Source organism: Cyprinus carpio, chromosome A8, assembly GCF_018340385.1.
Source record: "Cyprinus carpio isolate SPL01 chromosome A8, ASM1834038v1, whole genome shotgun sequence".
Classification (NCBI taxonomy): Eukaryota; Metazoa; Chordata; class Actinopteri; order Cypriniformes; family Cyprinidae; genus Cyprinus; species Cyprinus carpio.
In genome coordinates this window covers 6,041,796-6,061,904 of record NC_056579.1, presented here as the reverse complement: position 1 = coordinate 6,061,904, position 20,109 = coordinate 6,041,796, and the positions used below count along the sequence as shown (strand labels likewise).

Genomic DNA, 20,109 nt, shown 5'->3' with positions numbered 1-20,109 from the left:
ACTGATACTCTCAAATGCAAACTACACTACAGTTTCTATTTCGGATATTGTAGAAATCCCTTTGATAACTATGCATAATCATGGGTTGGAACAACAAAGAAATTAGCAGTCAACAAATTTTAATTAAGCAGTTTCTTTTGATGAGGAATTAATTCCAAACAGCCCACATGATCTCTATACAGTACAGTTGAGTCATCTGAAGTGCATCAGGCCTTTGGTTGAATCATGGCATTGTTGTTAACGGAGTGAAATAACATGTAAGGACAAGACTCACCTGATTTGAAGAATAGTTCCTTTTTCTTCTTTACAACACTGAATCCTCAATACAAAAAAAAAAATCATTGCATTATCAGACAAGTGTTTTGGGGCTGTTATGTTGCCTGACATAACCGGTCATACGGGTTCATTTTCCCAGGTTGCTTTGTATTTTTAGCTCAATGATTTCATGATATTCCTGAATGGTTACATTAGACGACATTCTTCTGAGAAATGCTCTGCCGAGGGTGATGTTTGATGTCCAGCAGCGGCGGCGAGATGACAGCAAAACATGCGTGAGCTCAGGGATCTTTCAGACTTCCTTTGCTTGTTTGGAGCAAAACCACTCAATTGACATCAGAGTTCAGTAATAAATCCATGTTCCCATGGAAACTTCATTCTATTTTTGGGCCTGCCAGTCGAGCTCTATAATAGGCATTTGCATATTCATGTCTGGACAAAGAGAGACAAGATGCTCGAAGCGTTTATCATCGGCCATGAGCATTGATTGAATAGCTGCTTGTATCATAATTAGGTGCCATTAGTACTGGGATTTATCTGGCATCTTTAAAGGACCCTTTAGCTCAAAGACACAGTGTGTTACAGCTTTCACAAAAATTTAAAAGCAGCTGGTGCAATTAATATGAGAAACTTATCTCAGAGTAATTGGACTTGAATCTTCATATCAAAGATTGCATTTACAACACATGCACAGATATGGAGTCAGAGAACTAGCCCTTAAAAAAAAAAAACTAAAAAAAAAAAAAAACTAAAAATCCACTTAGAGATACTAGCCTAAAACATTTTCTTGCAAAAAAAAAAAAAATATTAAAAAAAAAAAAAAATTAAAAATAAAATTGTGTGTGTGTGTGTGTGTATATATATGTATATATATATATATATATATATATATATATATATATAAAATAAATTAATATATAAAATAAATGAAAATCAAAAATAGTATAAATAAAAAATATGAAACAAATATTTATCAATAGTAGGCTACTATTAATAATAATGTAATGTTTTAATTAATATTAACAATATTATTTACCATACTAGATAAAAAGATTAACTATATTAGCATTAAATATTATTTGTAGTACTATTAATAACTATTAAGATGTATTATTTATGAATTAAGTTAGGATTTTTTATTAAGAATTATATTGTTGTTTTATGTATTATGTTGTTTTTATTAAGGATTTATAATGTTATATTATTTAATTAATTTATAATAATTTATGATTATTATTACTACTAACTGATAAAATGAACCATAAACCACAATGTGTATACAATGGAAATAAAACAACATTTTAATTTATTTCATATTATATTTACTTATGCATCAGTGGACAAATACATCAGACATCAGAACGGTGGCAGATGTGCCATTGTTTCATCATGCAACCCCAATGAATACATCAAACGTATCAGTGCAATACATCTCATATTTCAACATTCGCATGGACAGCGTGTCAAGTTAGCGTTGCGATATATGGGCTATTATGTTGAGAGGCGTCTGGGAAGTAATGATCAACTATGTTGTATCTCCAGAGTTAATGACAGCTTCGACTGGCGGATTAATGCTAAATTGGGCTGGTATCTTTAAATCATCTGAGGCTGCTGGTAAAGTTCTGAGGAATATGATCAGATGTGATGCCGTTATTCACAGATAACTCTTGAATAAAGGCTCTGGCTGGGGGCTTTTAAAGCAAAAACTTCTCCATCTGTCTGTCATAATCCCCTTCTTTTCCCACATCTAGCCAGCAGCCTCTAGTTCAAGCAGGGCCAGACGTGCAGATAAGTACAGCCTCCAAAAAACAATCTGTGTCCATTTGTCTTATTCAACTGTTTTAAGAGCCATTAAATGTGATCTCTTTAATCTGGTTTTAATCTAACCAGGTACAGGTTTACAGGGATTTGATTATGAGAGCACTTTCTGCTGTTCGGAGTGCATTTAAAGCTTAAAATTACATACAGGTTTGATGTAGACAAATAAATCATCTCTACGGTTTATTCGAGGTCTATACTTGTTTGGGGACTTGTACTTGTTTCATATAATACTTGTACTTGTTTCATAATCAAATCTGCACTTCTGGCCCTGCTTTTTGGATTTTTTTTTTTTTTTGGGTTGATTTGTAGGTCTTCATGCAAAAAGAGGCAAAAACCATTCAAATATTCATGTCTAGAAGGTCTTTTTGAATATGAGCTAGAGTTTTAAATTCTTACCCTCATTGTTTAACCCAAAAGATCACGAGAGTCACAAGAAAACTGCTTTGGAAAGGATCTATAACAGTGTCTGTTCTTCACATTGGTCTCATCATGAATGGATGAGATGTGACAAGTCTATATTTGATTTGAAGATGACGGACAACTCTTTGGAGAGCAGATTATGCAATGCCATGCCATCGTGAGCGTACACCCATCGCTCCCCTGTCCAACCGTAGCGTTTGGGCCCGCTGAGAAAGGAAACATTCAGAAATGTCTGATACAGCTGAAAACTGAATATACTTGCTCTAATTATGTTACACTGTAAATATATAACGCAAGAAATACCATTTCTAAAGTCAAATAAAAATATTGTCACTTTAAGTAAATAAAGTATATTAGTAAGAAATCTGCTGATTCAGTTCTAACTCTTTTACATAAATTTGATTAAACAGTTAAGCATAACATGAAAATTCACAAATGAGTGTCTAACCTTGTCGGCGAGGAGAGCCAAATCTGTCGGTTGGGTGTCTGTTTGTTGATAACATATGTACCGTGTTCAGAACCCACTTTCATTGTCAGCACTCCATTCTGTTAAGATAATTAACATACATGTAATCACACGATGGCTTCAGTCTGTGGCTTGAACACTAAAATGGTGCACTGACAGGAAGAACAACCTTGAATGGATAAAAGAGAATTTTAAATAATACTTATATATTTATAACTAAATATATTTATAAATCATAATTATAACTGTTAAAATTGCAATATTTTAAAATGAATAGGTCCAATTAATATTCCCCCAATTTTCTGTAAATATTTTTAGATTATATTTATAATACACTCTCTCTCTCTCTCTCACACACACACACACACACAGAGGAGATCAAAATTAGAGAACAATCTACAAATACTTGATTTTTTTCTGAAATATTGTAAGTCTTCATTGCTCAAAATTTGAAGGAAAATTAGCATTTTTTCAGCATTTCATATCTGTATGTTAAAAAAGTAAAACATTAATCTTAAAACATTATTTATGCATTTTCAATTTTACTGTGTAAATGCATTTATGGGACCTCTTATCTTCATTAAACAGTCCGAGTAAGTACATCTAAATGGCACTTTTGATGCAGTTCTGTGTTTCCTCTGCAGTGGAAAGATGGAGTTTCTTGATACTGATTTCATTTGAATGGTAACAACCATACAGTGTCTTATCATTCTAACTGAATGCATTGATGAAATTTAAAAATTTGACGTAAATGATGACGCATACATTTAACAAGGTTATAAAAATATTGCCCTTCATAAAGTTAAAAAGAATACTAGAAATCAACTTAAGGCAAATATAACAAATAAGCTGATTAAAGACCTGAAAGAGCACTGATGAGACTATTCCTATGAGACTATTTTTTTTTACTGGGAACACTGCTCAATCTGTCAACCACGCCTTGGCTCACAGTGGTCCGAATGTTTGATCTAAAGCGTCGCAGTATCATTATATCATCCTAACTGTAGCAACAGAGTCAGTGTGCAAAAAGAGAGTTTTCTGAATCCCATTTAACGGGATGGCTGCAGCTGTCTGTGTTTGCTAGTTGCTCGTGAGGCTATAGAGAGGTGTAAAAACTGGCTGCTAAGAGTAAGCAGCTGACAGGAAAATCACCACCTGACATTTATCCAGCCAGAGGAGAGCGAGGAGCGTGAATGACCAATCAATCTGTCACCAGGGCCTGCTGGCCACCCACCAGATGCTTAAATTTAACTGAAATGAGTGCATGGACTTAATCATCCACTGGGTTTGAGAAAGTTTTTTTTTTTTAAATAAATAAACAAAAATCTGTGTGTGTGTGTGTGTGTGTGAGAGAAAAGATTGAAAGTGGCATTAGTCCAGTCTTACAATAACATGTTAAAAGCTGTTTACAGCCTTCATAAATCCTGCAGGAGATGTGCATTTTCTCTGCAACAAAGGCTGCTGCACAAATAGCTTTTTTTTTTTGCTGTGAACTCTTAACAGAAGTCGTGCAGGAGCACTCAACAACAATAACACTCAAACAAACATCTCTTCCTATAAAAGAAGAAGAGAAAAGATAACATCATAAAAGTTTTAGGACTTCTTTTTCACCCTAGAGAGCAACAACTTAATTGCAATGTTTCACAAAAAGGCTGGGGATATAAATCTCGGACAAATGGGTTGCATGACAGGTGAAGTGTACAACTTTAAGCAAAGATGAGAAATGGCAACTCCAAATCATGCCAAAAATATTTTTTCAATTAAAAGAATAATTATTGCAATTTTTTTCATTTTCAAACATTTTAACTTTAGTGACGATAATAGTATATATCAACTGATCGAAGCATAATAACTATAATATCATAAATTTGAAATCAATTTACACCTCCAAATGGCTCTACTCTTCATTTGTAATTACTGAAGATCCTGGTTCATCCAAAGACATGGTTTGCAAACAGCCTAATGTAGACCAACATTGACCCCTACTGGACATCTAGGCACAACAAACTTAAGTAAAAGCACCACAGGGACATATTCTGTAGGAGTGTGAGAATATGGGCATGTGTACTTACAGAGAAGACAACGTCATAGTCCATTCCAGTGAAGCTCTCATCTGTGAGGTCTTCAAAATAGTCTGCCAATGCATCCAGTGTCTCTTCTGCTAGTCTCTCATATTCTGCCTCTGTTAGTTCTCTATTCAAAACAATCACTGTGTATGTTAAGTTTCCAATCATTGCAAAAATCAAAGTGAAAATGATGCTAATGTGTCAATAATAAATGAGAAAAATAATTGGTTTATTAATAGTTGTCTGTATTAAAAATATTTGTTTGGCTTGTATGGCATGTTTTCTGTGCTAAGAACTTTGCATCGATTATTATTTGAATGTGAGCAATAAAAAAAAAAATTATGAGGCTGACATTGCTGGGACTTTTGGTATATAAACAAATAACTTTTTTTTAACACCCTAACAAAACACAACCAAGAAAATTATAATTATTTGAACAATAATCTTACAATGAACGAACCCTGACCAACGCAATGATAAATCTTAAGACTAAACTTGACCCTGAGAATTCAGTAAACACTTTATACCTGAACTGAAGTGCTTCTTTTTCTCCAAGCGGTGTGCTTAAATGCAATTCTCTTTTCTTCAGAATCCAATCAAACCACTTGAAAATATTTAAATATCAGATAAGATGGGAAAAAGAGGTTATTTTAAACTTTGACGCATTCTGAGACTTGATTTAGAAATGTAAAAAGGCACCAAAGGTCTGTGTTTGTTACCTGTGAACGTCCTCCACATGCACTGGTCCTTGTAACTGTCTGTGGTGAAGAAATACTCCTAAACCTGCCACCACATATCAACTAAAACAAATGGGTCACAAATAAAACAGACTTTCAAATCAAGACCTAAAGATGAGATACTCTGACAACTAAAACACAAGCAGTTACACTAATTAAGGTAATCAAAATTGGACTACAACTCAGCATAAAAGATCAGAATCAAGTAATTATACTGCAAGGACTGAAACACAACCTAGGGTTTATTTAACAGGCAAAGTTTTATGTTTAATTTGCACCTAAATAGAATATATCGAGCCAGTAAAGTTGCTGTGTCATGTCTGTCCAGATCTCATATAATCATATCCAGTTCTTATATAATAGATTTATCTCCCTAGAACAAAATTTAGAGGTTTACGACAAATAAGATTCTATAATAAGAGATATGCATACATCTCATCATAACCTGCCACGGCGCAGATTAATAATTCAGTCATGCTAACCAGCCACAAACATTTGTTTACAACTCACTCACTTCAAGTCCACTTCTCACTGTTGAAAGTCTGGAGGCTTGTTGGTGACATTTCCACGTGGAGCTCAAGCTAAGCAGACGAAAATAACATTTAGTTAACCTTGACATAGCTTCTAAAAGGATGCAAGTCACCGTCTAATCAGACTGATCGCATGTGCCGCTCTGACAGACCTCGCGACATTTCAAAATACAGGTCCCGACAAAATAAAAGTCTGGTTTATTCTGAATTTCGTTCCTGTGTTGTTGTTGTTGTTGCTGTTGTTTTTATGTTATCTTAAAAGTGAAATGATTTTCTGACTTGGAAAAATGTATTAAAAACTAAATCTAGTTTTTATATTTTCTTTTTAAAAGTTAAATAAATAGAACGTTTTTTTTTTTATTTTTCATTCAGAAAAGTTTTTAAGACAGACAGACAGACAGACAGACAGACAGACAGACAGACAGACAGACAGATAGACAGACAGATAGATAGATAGATAGATAGATAGATAGATAGATAGATAGATAGATAGATAGATAGATAGATAGATAGATAGATACCACCTCGAACCACTAGGTGGCATCAAAGAGAGCGTGTTGACATTATTGGAATGAAAAGTATTTCTCTGAAGTGCAGGAGGAGGCGGAGACTCGCTGCTGTATGACTTCAGTCGCCTTCATTAACGATTAGTGAACGGAACACTACAAGTCTCGGAATATCAGTGTGTACTCAAGTTTCTCTCTCTCTCTGAAGGCAAGACAGACACCCCGCGCTGAAAGACATATATGCAGGTAAGATATTATTTAAAATGATGTTTATTGCGATGTAACCTGTCTATGGATATACACCTGTACTAGTTCAGCGGTGTGTTCTTCCGCTCTCATATTGGCCAGACGTCATATTTGACACATTCATGTGTATAATTATGGAAATTTTTATGCATACTTCTATAAGTACGCATGTATATATATATATAAAAAAAACCTTTAAAAAACATAGTAGCCAATTAAATAATAATAATAATAATAATGTAACTCAAATTTTATCATTATATTTGTTCGTTGCAAAATCATAACATAGACTGTTTTTACGTTTTAAGAGTTTAACTTTTATGCTAAGAGTGGCAAAATTACGTAATATTGCAGGGAAGTGTTTTCTCAGAAATATTACGAGGTCTTGTAGATGTGTTGACTGCTTCTGGAAATCTAGTTTGCAGTCTATACATAAAACATTTGCCGTTTTAAAACACATTTGCATGTTTTACTCTCTTTTAAACGCCCCGATTTAAAAATCCTCAACAAGCACATTAAAGTAGGGGAGAAAGGGTCTAGCTGTCACATGGTAAGCTGGCAGAAGGGTCATATCTCAGTAACTGTATTGGCACAAAAGGTTAATCTGAGTTCAGTGGATTGTATCATGTGTCTCTGAGCAACAACAGTGAAAATTTGAAATAGCTGTTTTTTCTAGAAATGCTCACTAAAAAGTGTGACATTTAGCCCAGGTCTCCCCTTCATTTGGGCATTTTTTATTTTTGCAGTATATTGTATGTATACTGTCCATATTATCTGTATGCATTTTTTTTTTTTGGGGGGGGGGGGTAATATTTCATTGTATTTTAGCAGATGTATCTGTAATGTCTCTGACTGACTAAGGATTTCTTTAAAGAAAATTGAATTTAAAATTAAAAAGTTATAATTGCATGGCACTCAGATGCGACCTGATGAGGTTGTGTTGTGGATTAATGCAAAAAGTGCTTCATGTTGTTTTTACAGACCCCTTTTCATCTGTATCCCAGTCCGTTGTCAGAATCAGATCAATAAGCAACATCATTTCATTTCATTTTTAATCTTTCTGGAGCTTTTCAAAGCTCCAGCTGAATGATGAACAGCAGTCGTGACCAGCGGTCTCACTCCCATGCACATTTTTTTTTTATTATTGCTCCCACAGTGGCATGCTACATTCCTTCCTAGTATTCAGACTGCAGACAGCCAATATACAGTGGCTGACCCAAACCCGATTTACCACCTCTTATATCAGCATAAGAAAAAAGACCATAGTTTATGTTAACTAAGCTGCTCTTAGATCAGTACAGAAGAGCTGGGATGGGATGTGACATACTCTTTTCAGCTTCATGTGTAATATATCATCTCTCTGGCTGGATTATGCCACCATAATCATTATTATATTTATACTGGGGGATTTGATGGTGACCTTTTCACTAATAGAACTACTTTTGGGACAGAAAATATTAAATAGAACACACTGATTCTTATGTGTTATTTAAGGCCCCTTTACAGAGCATGGTTAAGACTGGTATGGTCAGACTCTGTGCCTATACAAGATTCTGCACAATTATGCATCCCAGAATAAAAATCATACTAAAACATGCAGCTTTGACCTACTTCAGCTCCCCTAGTATAAGTTGCAGCTCTGATGCTGCATTGGTTCTGTGTAAAAGAAATGCAGCATCAGTGCAGCTTTAAAATTTGTTATTTTTATGAGTTTTTTTTCTTTTCTTTTTTTCATTTAGATAAATATATATATTTTTTAATTTACATTTTTATTATTTTAATGCTCATAATTTCATATTTAAAAATATCTAAAATATTTTCATTGTAATTTATTTTTAATTATTTTACAAATTATATTTAACATTATTTCTGCACTTATAATTTTTATGTAAATGTATTTATACTGCCTCTGTGCAACATACACACATTACAAATAGTGTAAATGCACTTTATTGTGGTAAATATGCCACTTCAGATGCAGCTTTTGTGCTAAGTTGGCATTAGTGGATCATTTTGCAGCAAAGCAAGTTGTGTTACTTTATTCAACAGTGAAGGTTATATTATTTAATATTGAGAGAGCTGAAAGATCATGTTTATAGGATTTCACGTTCCCTGGTCTTTCATGCAACTCTCAATGCTGAAGGTTATCAAGCCAGTGCTTTTGAATGGGAAATCAGCAGATGCAAATGAGAAATGTCTGCAAAAACACATCCACTGCATCACCGTCATCTTTCCCTCCAAGCCTGTGTAAAAGTCTCACTTAAAAAATTACATAACGAACCTGTGACGATGGCATGTCTGAGCCAAAGGTTGACGAGACAAGAACCTCTTTAGTTTGAACGACTACAGGTCAATCAGTGTCACAGTGTTCCTGAATATAAACTAAGATGATTCAGTTAATTCTGATTCTAATACTAGCTTGCATCAGTAAAAGGCAAAGGACATTTTTCCACTGACCCATAGAAAAATGTGCACTTTTCATTTGACACATTACATAACCATGTTCCCTGAGGTTGTTTCAGCCTGTAGGCTATTTAGCAGGCGGTCACGATCACTTGTGTCTTGTGACATTTGTAAAAGCATAATGAAATGCATTCTTGAATGTTGCCGACCCTGAAAATGTCTTCTTTTATTTAGAATGTGAAGAGAATAGCTTGTTTGGAAATTGTTTTATGTTTTGTTACCGCTGTTAACACTATATGTTGATACTTCCCTTACTGTAAATAATAAAATAGGTGTGCCAAATAGTTCTTGATCCACTAGTGGCAAGATCAGAGAAAAGTACTGCCTAAATCAGATAACTGTCTCTCCATTGAAAGCCATACGGTATATTTAAAACTTGCAGTCAGAATAGAATGCATTAGTGCCTGACCACTTTTCAGCTGCGTTGGTTTTCAAAAAATCGGACAAGAAGGCAAAGGCCTTTGCACTTAACAGCTTTATTGAGGGAAAGAACTACAGTTCCATGAAGCATTGCAAATGACAATCAAATGAAAAACAATGGTGGAATATAAAACAATTTTCATCATTTCCTTAAAGTTGTTGATTATATTTATAGAAACAATATGTTTTAAGTATGTAGAATCATGGGTATTGTAGTTTTTCATCTTGAATTCCACTGTCTAGCAAGATAAAAATATGGTTTGGCTTGCTGTTTGGCTATAAATCTGACATGACTTCTCGGTGGCAGCATTTTTTATTTGAACCTAAACATGGATGATATTTGGGAGTAGAAAAAATTATTAGTGAAAAACTTCAAATTTAAAGGTTTTACCTATTACATTTTTGCAATTCTGTTGAGTCATGCTAATTGCTAATTTGATGTTAATTTAGTGATGCTACATTTCCATTGTTTTTCTATGTCAACACACGTTTTGAACATTGCATTTGCGTCTTTTTGTGTCAGCATCTCATCCATGACACATTGTTCTAAAAAAGTGGTGCTCAAGTTAAAATAAGTTTGACTTTTAAAAAAATGTGAGACCATTGCCAGGGTCTTGTGTGTGTGTGTGTGTGTGTGTGTGTGAGCAATCCCTAATTCCATTTGCAAGCACCACTATGTCTCAGTTAAAAATGCAAAGCGATTACTCAGACTAGAGTGGGAGAGCAGGCCCACCCTGCCCTTGAAGGCCTGTCAATGAGCTTGTTGTAGTGATTGGCTGCTTTATGTGTAGGACTGAACCAACATTCTTACATTTAGTCTTAAATGTCAGAGAGCAGTGCATGTTAACTGTTCGGACGCATTGAGGGGGAGAGATAAACGGAACTTCAGGCAATGTTGTTGATCTCACTGGTTTCAGAACAACAATGGAATCTAGACATGCATATCCTGTTCTTTTGATTTTTCAAAAAAAAAAAAAAAAAGCATCAATCGCTTCCAATGGCAACGTGTCCCCAGCAGGCAACAACAGGCTCCTGGAAAGGCTCTTATTGTCAAATACAGTCTGAGGGAGTTATATGTCCCCTGGACAGGGCTTGGTCACGGGGCCTTTTGTTTTAGTTACCATGCTATGAGTCTTATGATCAGGTTCAAACATTTCATATGACATATGCCTTTCTATAATCAAATGTCCCCACAACAACCTGAGAGAACTTGGAAAATGTTTTCCATATGTCATATGCAATGGAAATTTTGTTTAATGTTGCTCTACATCACCAGCTGGACTATGTCTATGACCAACATTATTTACTTGAAATCCCTCCTGAGAATTTACATCATGTTGACCTTTCAGGAAATATAATGAATTTCACTACATCTTGACATTGTTTTAACAAAATACAAAACAACAATAAATGTAATCAGTTTTATTCATTATTATTTTATTATTATCAAAGTAAGTGTTCCATTTTGATTGACTGAAACGTTTATTATTGTTGTGAATATGAAAAAAAAAAAGTTCTGCTGCTTAAATTTTTTGTGGAAACCATTATTCATTTTTTTGAAGACTTTTAATTAATGGAAAATTAAGAAAAACAGTATTTATTTGAAACAGAATATTTTGTAACATTGTAATGCATTTACTGTCACTTCTCATCAGTATGTCCTTGCTGAATAAAAGTATTAATTTCTCTCAAAAGTAAAATGCTGACCCCAAAATTTTGAAAGGTGGTATACTGACTACTCCTGAAGATTTCTTTGAATAGTAATGGCTATGTGCTGATTCAACCCAAAGTATTATAGAGGTCATTTAATTCCTTGGCTACTTCACAACTTCCTGTCTGCAACATGCATTGACTTAACAGGCACAGTAAAGGGAAGTGCATAATGGTTTTCTTATCACAGGGCTGGAGCTCAGCCAAAGTGAGAGCGGAACAGCGGGTCCAACTCAATCCTGGGTACACCATTATCATAAAGCAGTGTGATAAAAGTCCATAAAGAGGCTTATTATGTGCCTGTGGTAGACATGTACCTTTCATATGTTTCAGTTACGGCTCATTGGTTTTCAAAAGTTTTTTTCAAAAATGAGGATCATTGTTATGTTTGTATTTCTGTAGAGGAATTTGATCTTTTTCTTATATATTAGTCAGAAACGGCCTACTGTATGCAAGCACATATAACACACAAGCTAATGCTTCTATATTCAAGGAGTGCCTTCAAAAATGTTAGATAAACTCAGAACACACAAGAATGCGTTGCCGCAAGTGGCGCTTTATATTTGCATAATTGTCTTTAATGGAAAGTTGTAAGCTGTGTGTATTTAATTCACCAAAAAGAATGGAATCATAAGAATCATTTGTTCTGGAATCAAAGTACACCAGATGTGATGAATGTACTGTATTTGATTCACTTAAAAGAACCAGTTCATATGATTAACTCATTCATGAGTCAGTGATGCACAGTGTTTGATTCACTAAAAACTGAAAACTAAATAGAACCGCTTGATAAGAGTTATTAGTTTTAGAATCAGACTACACTGAATACGCTGCGTGTGACTGAATCACTTAAAAGAACAGACTCATAAGATACATTTGCCCTGTGTCGGACTACACACAATGCGATTTATGTGTTTAATTCACTAAAAAGAGCCGACTCATAAGAGTAATTTGTTTTAGAAACAGACTACACCGAATACATTGCACGTGATTTATTCACTAAAAAGGACAAGGTCATAAGATTCATTCGTTGGAGAATCTGACTATACTGGTTGTGCTGTCTGTTTTTGATTCATTAGAAACAACTAGCTTTATCGGTTACTTCTCTTTATTTCCTACACTTGATACCAAGGATTTGATTAGCCCAATGGTTGGGCTGTGCCTTCTCACCGCCTGTGTCTGTACAGCAGTAATTAGTATTTACAGTTTCATTGTATTCATGTGAAGTTGTGCATATTGTCCAACAGTTCAGCTAATTCTTCTAAAATGCCTTTAATAACATCACATCCAATTACAGCTTTTAGCGGGAAACCTTCACACAGCACACTAAGCCAGTTATGTAATGACTTTCACCCTATCCAATTAGTGAACTGAAGAGAGAACCTCCAGTCAGAACAAAGCGTGCATCTGTGAGGCCTGTGCCGCGTTGGATACACTTCTAATCCTGTTCTCTAGCTTCAACCCCTCAATTAAAACGAACGAACATGGAATTTTGACCCTCTCACTCATAAATAGTTCTTTTAAAAAGTTTTCACTTCAAAATAAAATTTTAACAAAATTGGCATAACTGTCCATTGTACAACATTTGGGAGGGAAATTGAGAATAAACATACATTTAGGCTTAATTATTAGAAGTAATGTTGTAGAAATGTAGTTGTTTTCTTTTTTTCGTAATGAGTACATAGTAACTGTTTGTGAACTATTATTATTTTTCGTTTGGGTAGCATTGTTTATATATAATGTGTCAGATCTAAAAATCTGAAATAATATAGTAATTATAGTTTGAAAAGCCATTTCACTCAGATATTAATCACAATAGGGAAGAAAAAAACAAAAAACATTGTAACATCCATTTTATGCTGACTTTAAAGGAATAATTCACCCAAAAATTTATATTTACTCACCCTCAGTGCATCCAAGATGTAGATGAGTTAGATTCTTCATGGGAACAAATTTGGGGAAAATTTGCATCACTTGCTCACCAATGGATCCTCTGCAGTGAATGGGTGCCGTCAGAATGAGAGTCCAAACAGCTGATAAAAACTTTACAGTAATCCACGTGGCTGCATGTTTGTAATGAATGAATCCATCATTAAGATGTTTATAACTTCAGTGTGTTGCTTCTGGCTAAAATACAAGTCCATAATCCATAATATTGGTTTCACCATTGAAAAGTCGTCTTGTCTGAATCAGGAGAGAAATATGCACAGACAAGTTCCATTTACAACTGGAAACAAAATATATGTTGGTGGATTTTGATGTGAGAGGACAACAGGGGATGAACTTTTTCACCGGCGGAAGCATTAAAAATGCCTTGATGGATTTGTTTCTTCCAAACATGCAGCTTTTCACTTCACAAGATGTTAGCTGATTGTGTCGATTAGTTGTGGATTATTGTAATTTTTTTTCAGCTGTTTGAAATCTCATTCTGATGGCACCCATTCACTACAGAGGATCCATTGCTAAGCAAGTCATGTAATGCAAAATTTCTCCAAATCTGTTTCCATGAAGAAACAAACACATCTACATCATGGATGGCCTGAGGGTGAGTACATTTTAGGTGAACTATTGCTTTAAAGCTGATCTGGCCCAATTTTGATGGCGATTGATGGAGTGGCATCCTTGCTGTCATTTCGTTGATTGCATGAAAGCGATTTAGGTAAATGGCTCTTATGAGTATCGCCTGAATATTATTTTACCCAATAAAAAAGACTCAAGAATAAAGGGGGGAAAATTATAAGAGTATATTATAAAAGTCTCATGTTTTTTTTATGCATCATGTTTGCCATTCAGTTAAAAATCTATAAGCTAAAATATACTTGGAAATTTGAACGGGTGATGTTGAGATCCTCCCCAATTAGTATGCCAAACTAATTGGGTTTATTAATTGTACTGGTCAAACCAATTGGAATAATCAGGGGTATGTGTGCCCCTCATTGGATGCGGACACTGTTTACAAGCACTGAACCTGGGCTCATAGCAACCACAAAGTGAAGAAAGTGCGAGGAGAAGAGATAGATAGAGAGAGAGAAAGTGAAGACAGGTTTTTAAAGTGTTATGGTGATAGAAACATAAGTGTTTTTCTTTTCTCTGTTCTGGCACATGGTCACATATCTTTAATAGCTTCAAAGGGCACTTGCCTCTTCTGTGAGATCCATGTCTTTTCCACTGTCAGTGCAACATAATTTGTTGGTGCTTTTTACAGTGTGGCTATTGTTCTTAACTGGATTATAGAAGAATGTCACATGCATTATGTTAAACTTTAGGTTTTATGTTACAAGGGAATATGATGATCGGGGCCTACAGTTCTGGCAGACAACAGGCAGACAACAGTAACTTGTTTTACTATCTAAAACTGAAACTGTTTGTTTAGCCATTTCTCAGAGCATTAAATATTGACTCATGTATCAATAAATCATCTTGTATATTGACACTACTTATATAATGATTTGGATTTATGATAAAAGCAGTTATTCACGTATATTTGTAACAACGCACTACCGTTGAAAAGTTTGGGGTCAGTAGGATTCTTTTTTAAAATATTGAAATTAATACTTTTATTTAGCAAGGGCGCATTAAATAGATCAAAAATTATAGTAAAGACATTTATAATGTTACAAAAGATTTATGTTTCATATAAATGTTTATCACGCAGCATATCAGCATATTAGAAAGATTTCTGAAGGATCATGTGACACTGAAGATTTAAATAATGGCTGCTTAAAAATTCAGCTTTGCATCACAGGAATAAATGACAAGATATATTTAGATAAAAATTTGTAATTTTCAATTGCAATAATATTTCATAGTATTAATGTTTTTACCAAATTGCTTGCTTAGCAATTGTAAATAATTAAATTATTTAACTTTTTATTAAATATTGGTGACTTAGCATTTGCAACAGTTTTATAAAGTCAGAAAACCACAAGAGGCATCAAAAAGTATTTTTCCACCCCTAACTATGGTAAAATTACTCTAATGCATGGCCTCTTATGTTATATTGTGTTATTTGATCTTAATCTTCCATGATGTACTTGGCTAGCGATCAAACATATATTTTTTACACTGATCCTTGAGTGAATTTTGTGCCGTGTGATGTGCCTTTTTTCTCAGTGTAAATGTTTTATAATCTTTGTTTTGATTGTTCTTCAGTGCTTATGTATAATTAATGACAGTATTGTGGTTAATGACTTAAGAAGAAAGTTGCTAGTGGCTTGTTTTGCTCACAGTGAATTGTGTAATAGATCTGGATAGCAGGCAAACTGGCAGGTGTGAGACGCTCCTCAGACAGCAGCTGGTTATCAAGAGCAAACATCCACACTTTCTCTGTGTTATACCTCTCTGCAGGCCCACCGATATCAGTTTGCTGGCACAGAGCGAATGGCACAAACGCTTTAGTGTCACAGGCTGCTACTGACTCTGAATAAGGGCTCCGTCTTGCAGTTTGTTTATGCAGTCAGTCTGATAGGCCATTATTCCTCATTTACACAGACTGTGAGGCCCTGCACACTGTTTGCTGACTTTACAAAGCACCGTTTTTTTCAGTGCTGTGCATCTAAAATACACTTAGGTGGTCACAAGTCTCAATGAGAACACCTGAAATCAATCGTTCATTAAAGGTAAAGTTTAGTTTCTGCGCCACTAGCTTTACTAACAACATTGCAAAAAGTTTGATCTCTCTCTTGTGTCATTTGAGCTTAGTCAAAAAATATAAATAAATAAAAAATTTCCCAATAAATTAAAAAACAGTTATTGTATTCAAAAACATTTTCAATATTTGAAGATTATTTAAAATAATCTTAATATTTAAAAAAAAATATTGTATAATAAAAAGCTTGAAAATACACTACTGTTCAAAAGGCTGGAGTCTGTAAGATTCTAACATTTTTTTGTAAGAAGTCTCTTTTGCTCACCAAGGATACATTTATTTAAACAAAAAAATATAGCAAAAACAGTAATAATATACAATATTACTACAATGACTGTTACAATACAATAACACAATAACAAAAATACAATAACATAGCACAATAACAAAATAACTGTTTGAAATAATTTAAAAAAATTTCATTTTAAAATGTCATTTATTTCTTTAATAATATTAAGAAAAGTATGCATTTATATTACTTAATAAAATAACTAAAAACAAATTGAACAATCAATACAAATTAATAAAATAACTAAAAAAGTATTCAATAGTACAAAATTGTAAAAAAAAATTGTCAAAATAAAATGTATTTTTTCAGATTTTGGGCTGAAATATGACCATGACATTTTCTTGACAGGTTTTCGTGAAATTCACCCCATACATCTTGCTGTTTGCCATTAAACTGATTGGTTTTTCAGCCACTGCCACACTAACTAGGACATACTCCTTCCTATGCTCTGGTTGACAGGAAGAACATCCATTCTGACCCAGACCTCTGCTTTCCATCCAGTCCACATGACTGAGCCACGCAGCAGCGCTGAACAGCAGACCAACACCTGTGTTCTCAGTTAAAACAAGGTAAACCCTAATGACATCATATTTTATTAGCAGAGCCACACATTTTCTGCATTTACAAGCCACTCAATTACTCTGGCAGGAAATCCTGTGGTCCGTGTCGGGCTCCTTTGCAAACCTGATGGTTTACAGCTTGACAGGGCCTGAGGATGTTATTTACATATGCTCAGCTTATGGTTGTGAACTAGACTTAAACTAAACTTTTAATTCTTTATTGCTTCATGTAGATGTCATCATCCAATGAAAATGGAGTCAGCGGGTCTAGCAATAACAGTAGAGAGAAAACATACAAAAAGGTAAATTGTTTTTCATTAATATTTTCTTTATATCTACCATAGCATCATTATAAAATATGACCTTTTTGTTGTTTAAAACAGTTTTTGAGTCATCTACTGTTTCATTTGCATATTTAACATTTGATTTATATATGTAACCACATTTGCTTTTTATAATAGTATATCTAGATCTAATCCATTGCCATTAAAATGAGCAAGAACTATATATATATATACAGTACAGACCAAAAGTTTGGAAACATTACTATTTGTAATGTTTTTGAAAGAAGTTTCTTCTGCTCATCAAGCCTGCATTTATTTGATCAAAAATACAGAAAAAAATGTAATATTGTGATATATTATTACAATTTAAAATAATTGTTTTTAAATTTATTATACTTTAAATTATCATTTATTTCTGTAATGCAAAGCTGAATTTTTAGGATCATTATCACATGATCCTTTAGAAATCATTCTAATATGATGATTCATTATCAAAGTTGGAAACAGTTCTGCTGCTTAATATTTTTTCAGAACATGTGATACTTTTTTAGGATACTTTGATGAATAAAAAGTAAAAAAAAAAAAAAAAAAAAGAAGAAACTATGTTTTAAAATATAAATATTTTGTAATAACAATATACACTACTGGTCAGTAATTTGGGGTCAGTAATTTTTTTTTCTTTCTTTCTTTTTTTTAAATAAAATCAATACTTTTATTCAGCAAGGATGTGTTAAATTGATAAAAAGTGATAGTAAAGAAAATATATTATTAGAATATATATTATTAGAATTTTTTTTTTTTTTTGAATAAATGCAGTTCTTTTTAACCTTTTATTCATCAAATATATTAGGCTGGAGTAATGATGCTGAAAATTCAGCTTTGCATCACAGGAATAAATTATTTTTTTAAAGTATATTCAAATAGAAAACTATTATTTTAAGTTGTAATAATATTTCACAATATTACTGTTTTTTCTGTATTTTTTATCAAATAAATGCAGGCTTGATGAGCAGAAGAAACTTCTTTCAAAAACATTAAAAATAGTAATGTTTCCTTTTGGTCTGTACTGTATATATGTATATATATATATATATATATATATATATATATATATATATATATATATATATATATATATATATATATATATATATATATATATATATATATATATATTTTATTTATTTATTTATTTATTTTTTTTGGCTTGATATAATACAGACATGGAAATCTAGACAGTAAATAAATTAAATATACAAAAATACAAAAAAATACTAGTACAACGATAAACAAAGTATATACATGGACATACAAAAAAAAACAAAAATAAAAATACCGTGCTCACTTGTCAGTGAATTTTTCAAGGTAGGACCTCTGATACCATGACTATGTACAGCAGTTATTACATCAGTGTGTTGCTGCATGTTGATAAAACACAAAAAAACATCAGCAAATCATCTGCCAACACTTCTGTTCAGTGAAGAATGAGCTACTTTCTTCCAGTCACCTTATTTTCAGTGTCTCCTATGACGAGTGCAGTATGTTGATAATGTCCACCCTCCTAAATGTTGGTATCAACAGAGGCCTATCAATGAACTTTTCAAAATTCTAGGATTTTACTGTGTTGGAAGACATTGCACTTGTAACCTTTTCATGCTGTGACTGATCTAGTATTTCCAGTGAACCTTGCTCAAGAGTTTTGACCCACAAATGTCATTTGTTTAATCAAAGGAGATTTAGGAAGCGAGTTTATTCTTGCGCATCTAACATCTAATGACCTCAATAAACCCACATAAAAGTAAGTTTCAAAATTACTCAAGTATACTAAATTGTATTGCTTTTTATTACCGATATTGTTACAGACTACTTCATCTGCCCTAAAAGGAGCTATCCAGCTTGGCATTGGTTACACCGTGGGGAATCTGACCTCAAAACCCGACCGAGATGTGCTCATGCAGGACTTCTATGTGGTGGAGAGTGTGTTTTTACCCAGGTATGAACAGAGACAATGATGCAAACATTAGCTGCCTACGCATGTTGTTGTCAAAGTGGTCTGGAATGAGGAAATTCTTTCACAATTTATCACCCATTGCATTTAGTTTGGGTCATCTGCTCTTCATTTCTTCTCAAACAAGGAAATCTTAACATCAGGGCGTCTTGCAGTGTTTGATCACACACAAAAGACTGTATCATAAAAGCTAGAAACTTGAGCTCATTCTACATCCTGCACAGTTGGTTCTCGCACAGATGATTCCCAAAAGCTCTTTAGAGTGAGCAGAGTGTTGATACAAGATTCAAAGAGATGACACTGATCCACTAGCCTGACTTCCTTATTTATAGAGTCTGGTTCTCTCACTAGGGATTGCACTCCGGTTGCATTTGTTCGCCCTCAGTTTGAACCAATATGACAGTCTATGGTTGTGTTCGAGATGGAATACTAGTGTACTAGTTACTGTATTTTGTGTATACTTTGTGATGCTTGCTATTTAATTTTCAAAAAATCGTGCAGCAAAGCCATTATCTGTATTTACATTGGGAGTGATTATGGGAAATTATTTGTATTCGTATTTGCATTTGGCCAGAAGTGAAAGTAGGCATGACTTACTGTAAGCTGGTTAAAACTAATCAAAGAAATACATGAACTGTTTCCTTAAAGCGCATACTTCT

At 33.7% G+C, this 20,109-nt stretch overlaps 2 protein-coding genes across 3 annotated transcripts in view; one reads left to right on the top strand and one right to left on the bottom strand.

Moving 5' to 3' along the window:
* Positions 1-1,565: 1,565 nt before the first annotated feature.
* LOC122134126 (frataxin, mitochondrial-like) lies at positions 1,566-6,482 on the bottom strand. The gene is made up of 6 exons (XM_042761782.1): positions 6,301-6,482; positions 5,769-5,849; positions 5,577-5,653; positions 5,056-5,176; positions 2,966-3,063; positions 1,566-2,723 (listed from the first exon to the last, which is right to left on the bottom strand). Exons 1-6 carry the CDS (start codon positions 6,403-6,405, stop codon positions 2,585-2,587), a joined length of 621 nt encoding a protein of 206 aa, XP_042617716.1. The 5' UTR covers positions 6,406-6,482; the 3' UTR covers positions 1,566-2,584.
* Positions 6,483-6,925: 443 nt separating this feature from the next.
* LOC109069646 (phosphatidylinositol 4-phosphate 5-kinase type-1 beta-like) overlaps positions 6,926-20,109 on the top strand; it is a 35,779-nt gene continuing 22,595 nt past the window's right edge. Inside the window, exons 1-5 of one of the 2 annotated variants that reach the window (XM_042761781.1) lie at positions 6,934-7,068; positions 14,943-15,000; positions 17,058-17,167; positions 17,392-17,460; positions 19,305-19,435. In XM_042761781.1, the coding sequence (XP_042617715.1) occupies positions 17,392-17,460; positions 19,305-19,435 (200 nt within the window). In that variant the 5' untranslated portion in view covers positions 6,934-7,068; positions 14,943-15,000; positions 17,058-17,167. Of the gene's footprint in view, positions 7,069-14,942; positions 15,001-17,057; positions 17,168-17,391; positions 17,461-19,304; positions 19,436-20,109 lie in introns of both variants that reach the window. The other variant, XM_042761780.1, reaches the window with a different exon arrangement.

Excerpts from the sequence above, each read along its gene's own strand:
- LOC122134126 (XM_042761782.1), bottom strand. The coding sequence starts at position 6,405 with ATGTCAAGGTTAACTAAATGTTATTTTCGTCTGCTTAGCTTGAGCTCC. Across the intron at positions 5,654-5,768 it reads CATGTGGAGGACGTTCACAG|TGGTTTGATTGGATTCTGAA; the intron begins GTAACAAACACA and ends AATATTTTCAAG. Across the intron at positions 5,177-5,576 it reads AAAGAAGCACTTCAGTTCAG|AGAACTAACAGAGGCAGAAT; the intron begins GTATAAAGTGTT and ends TGTTTTGAATAG.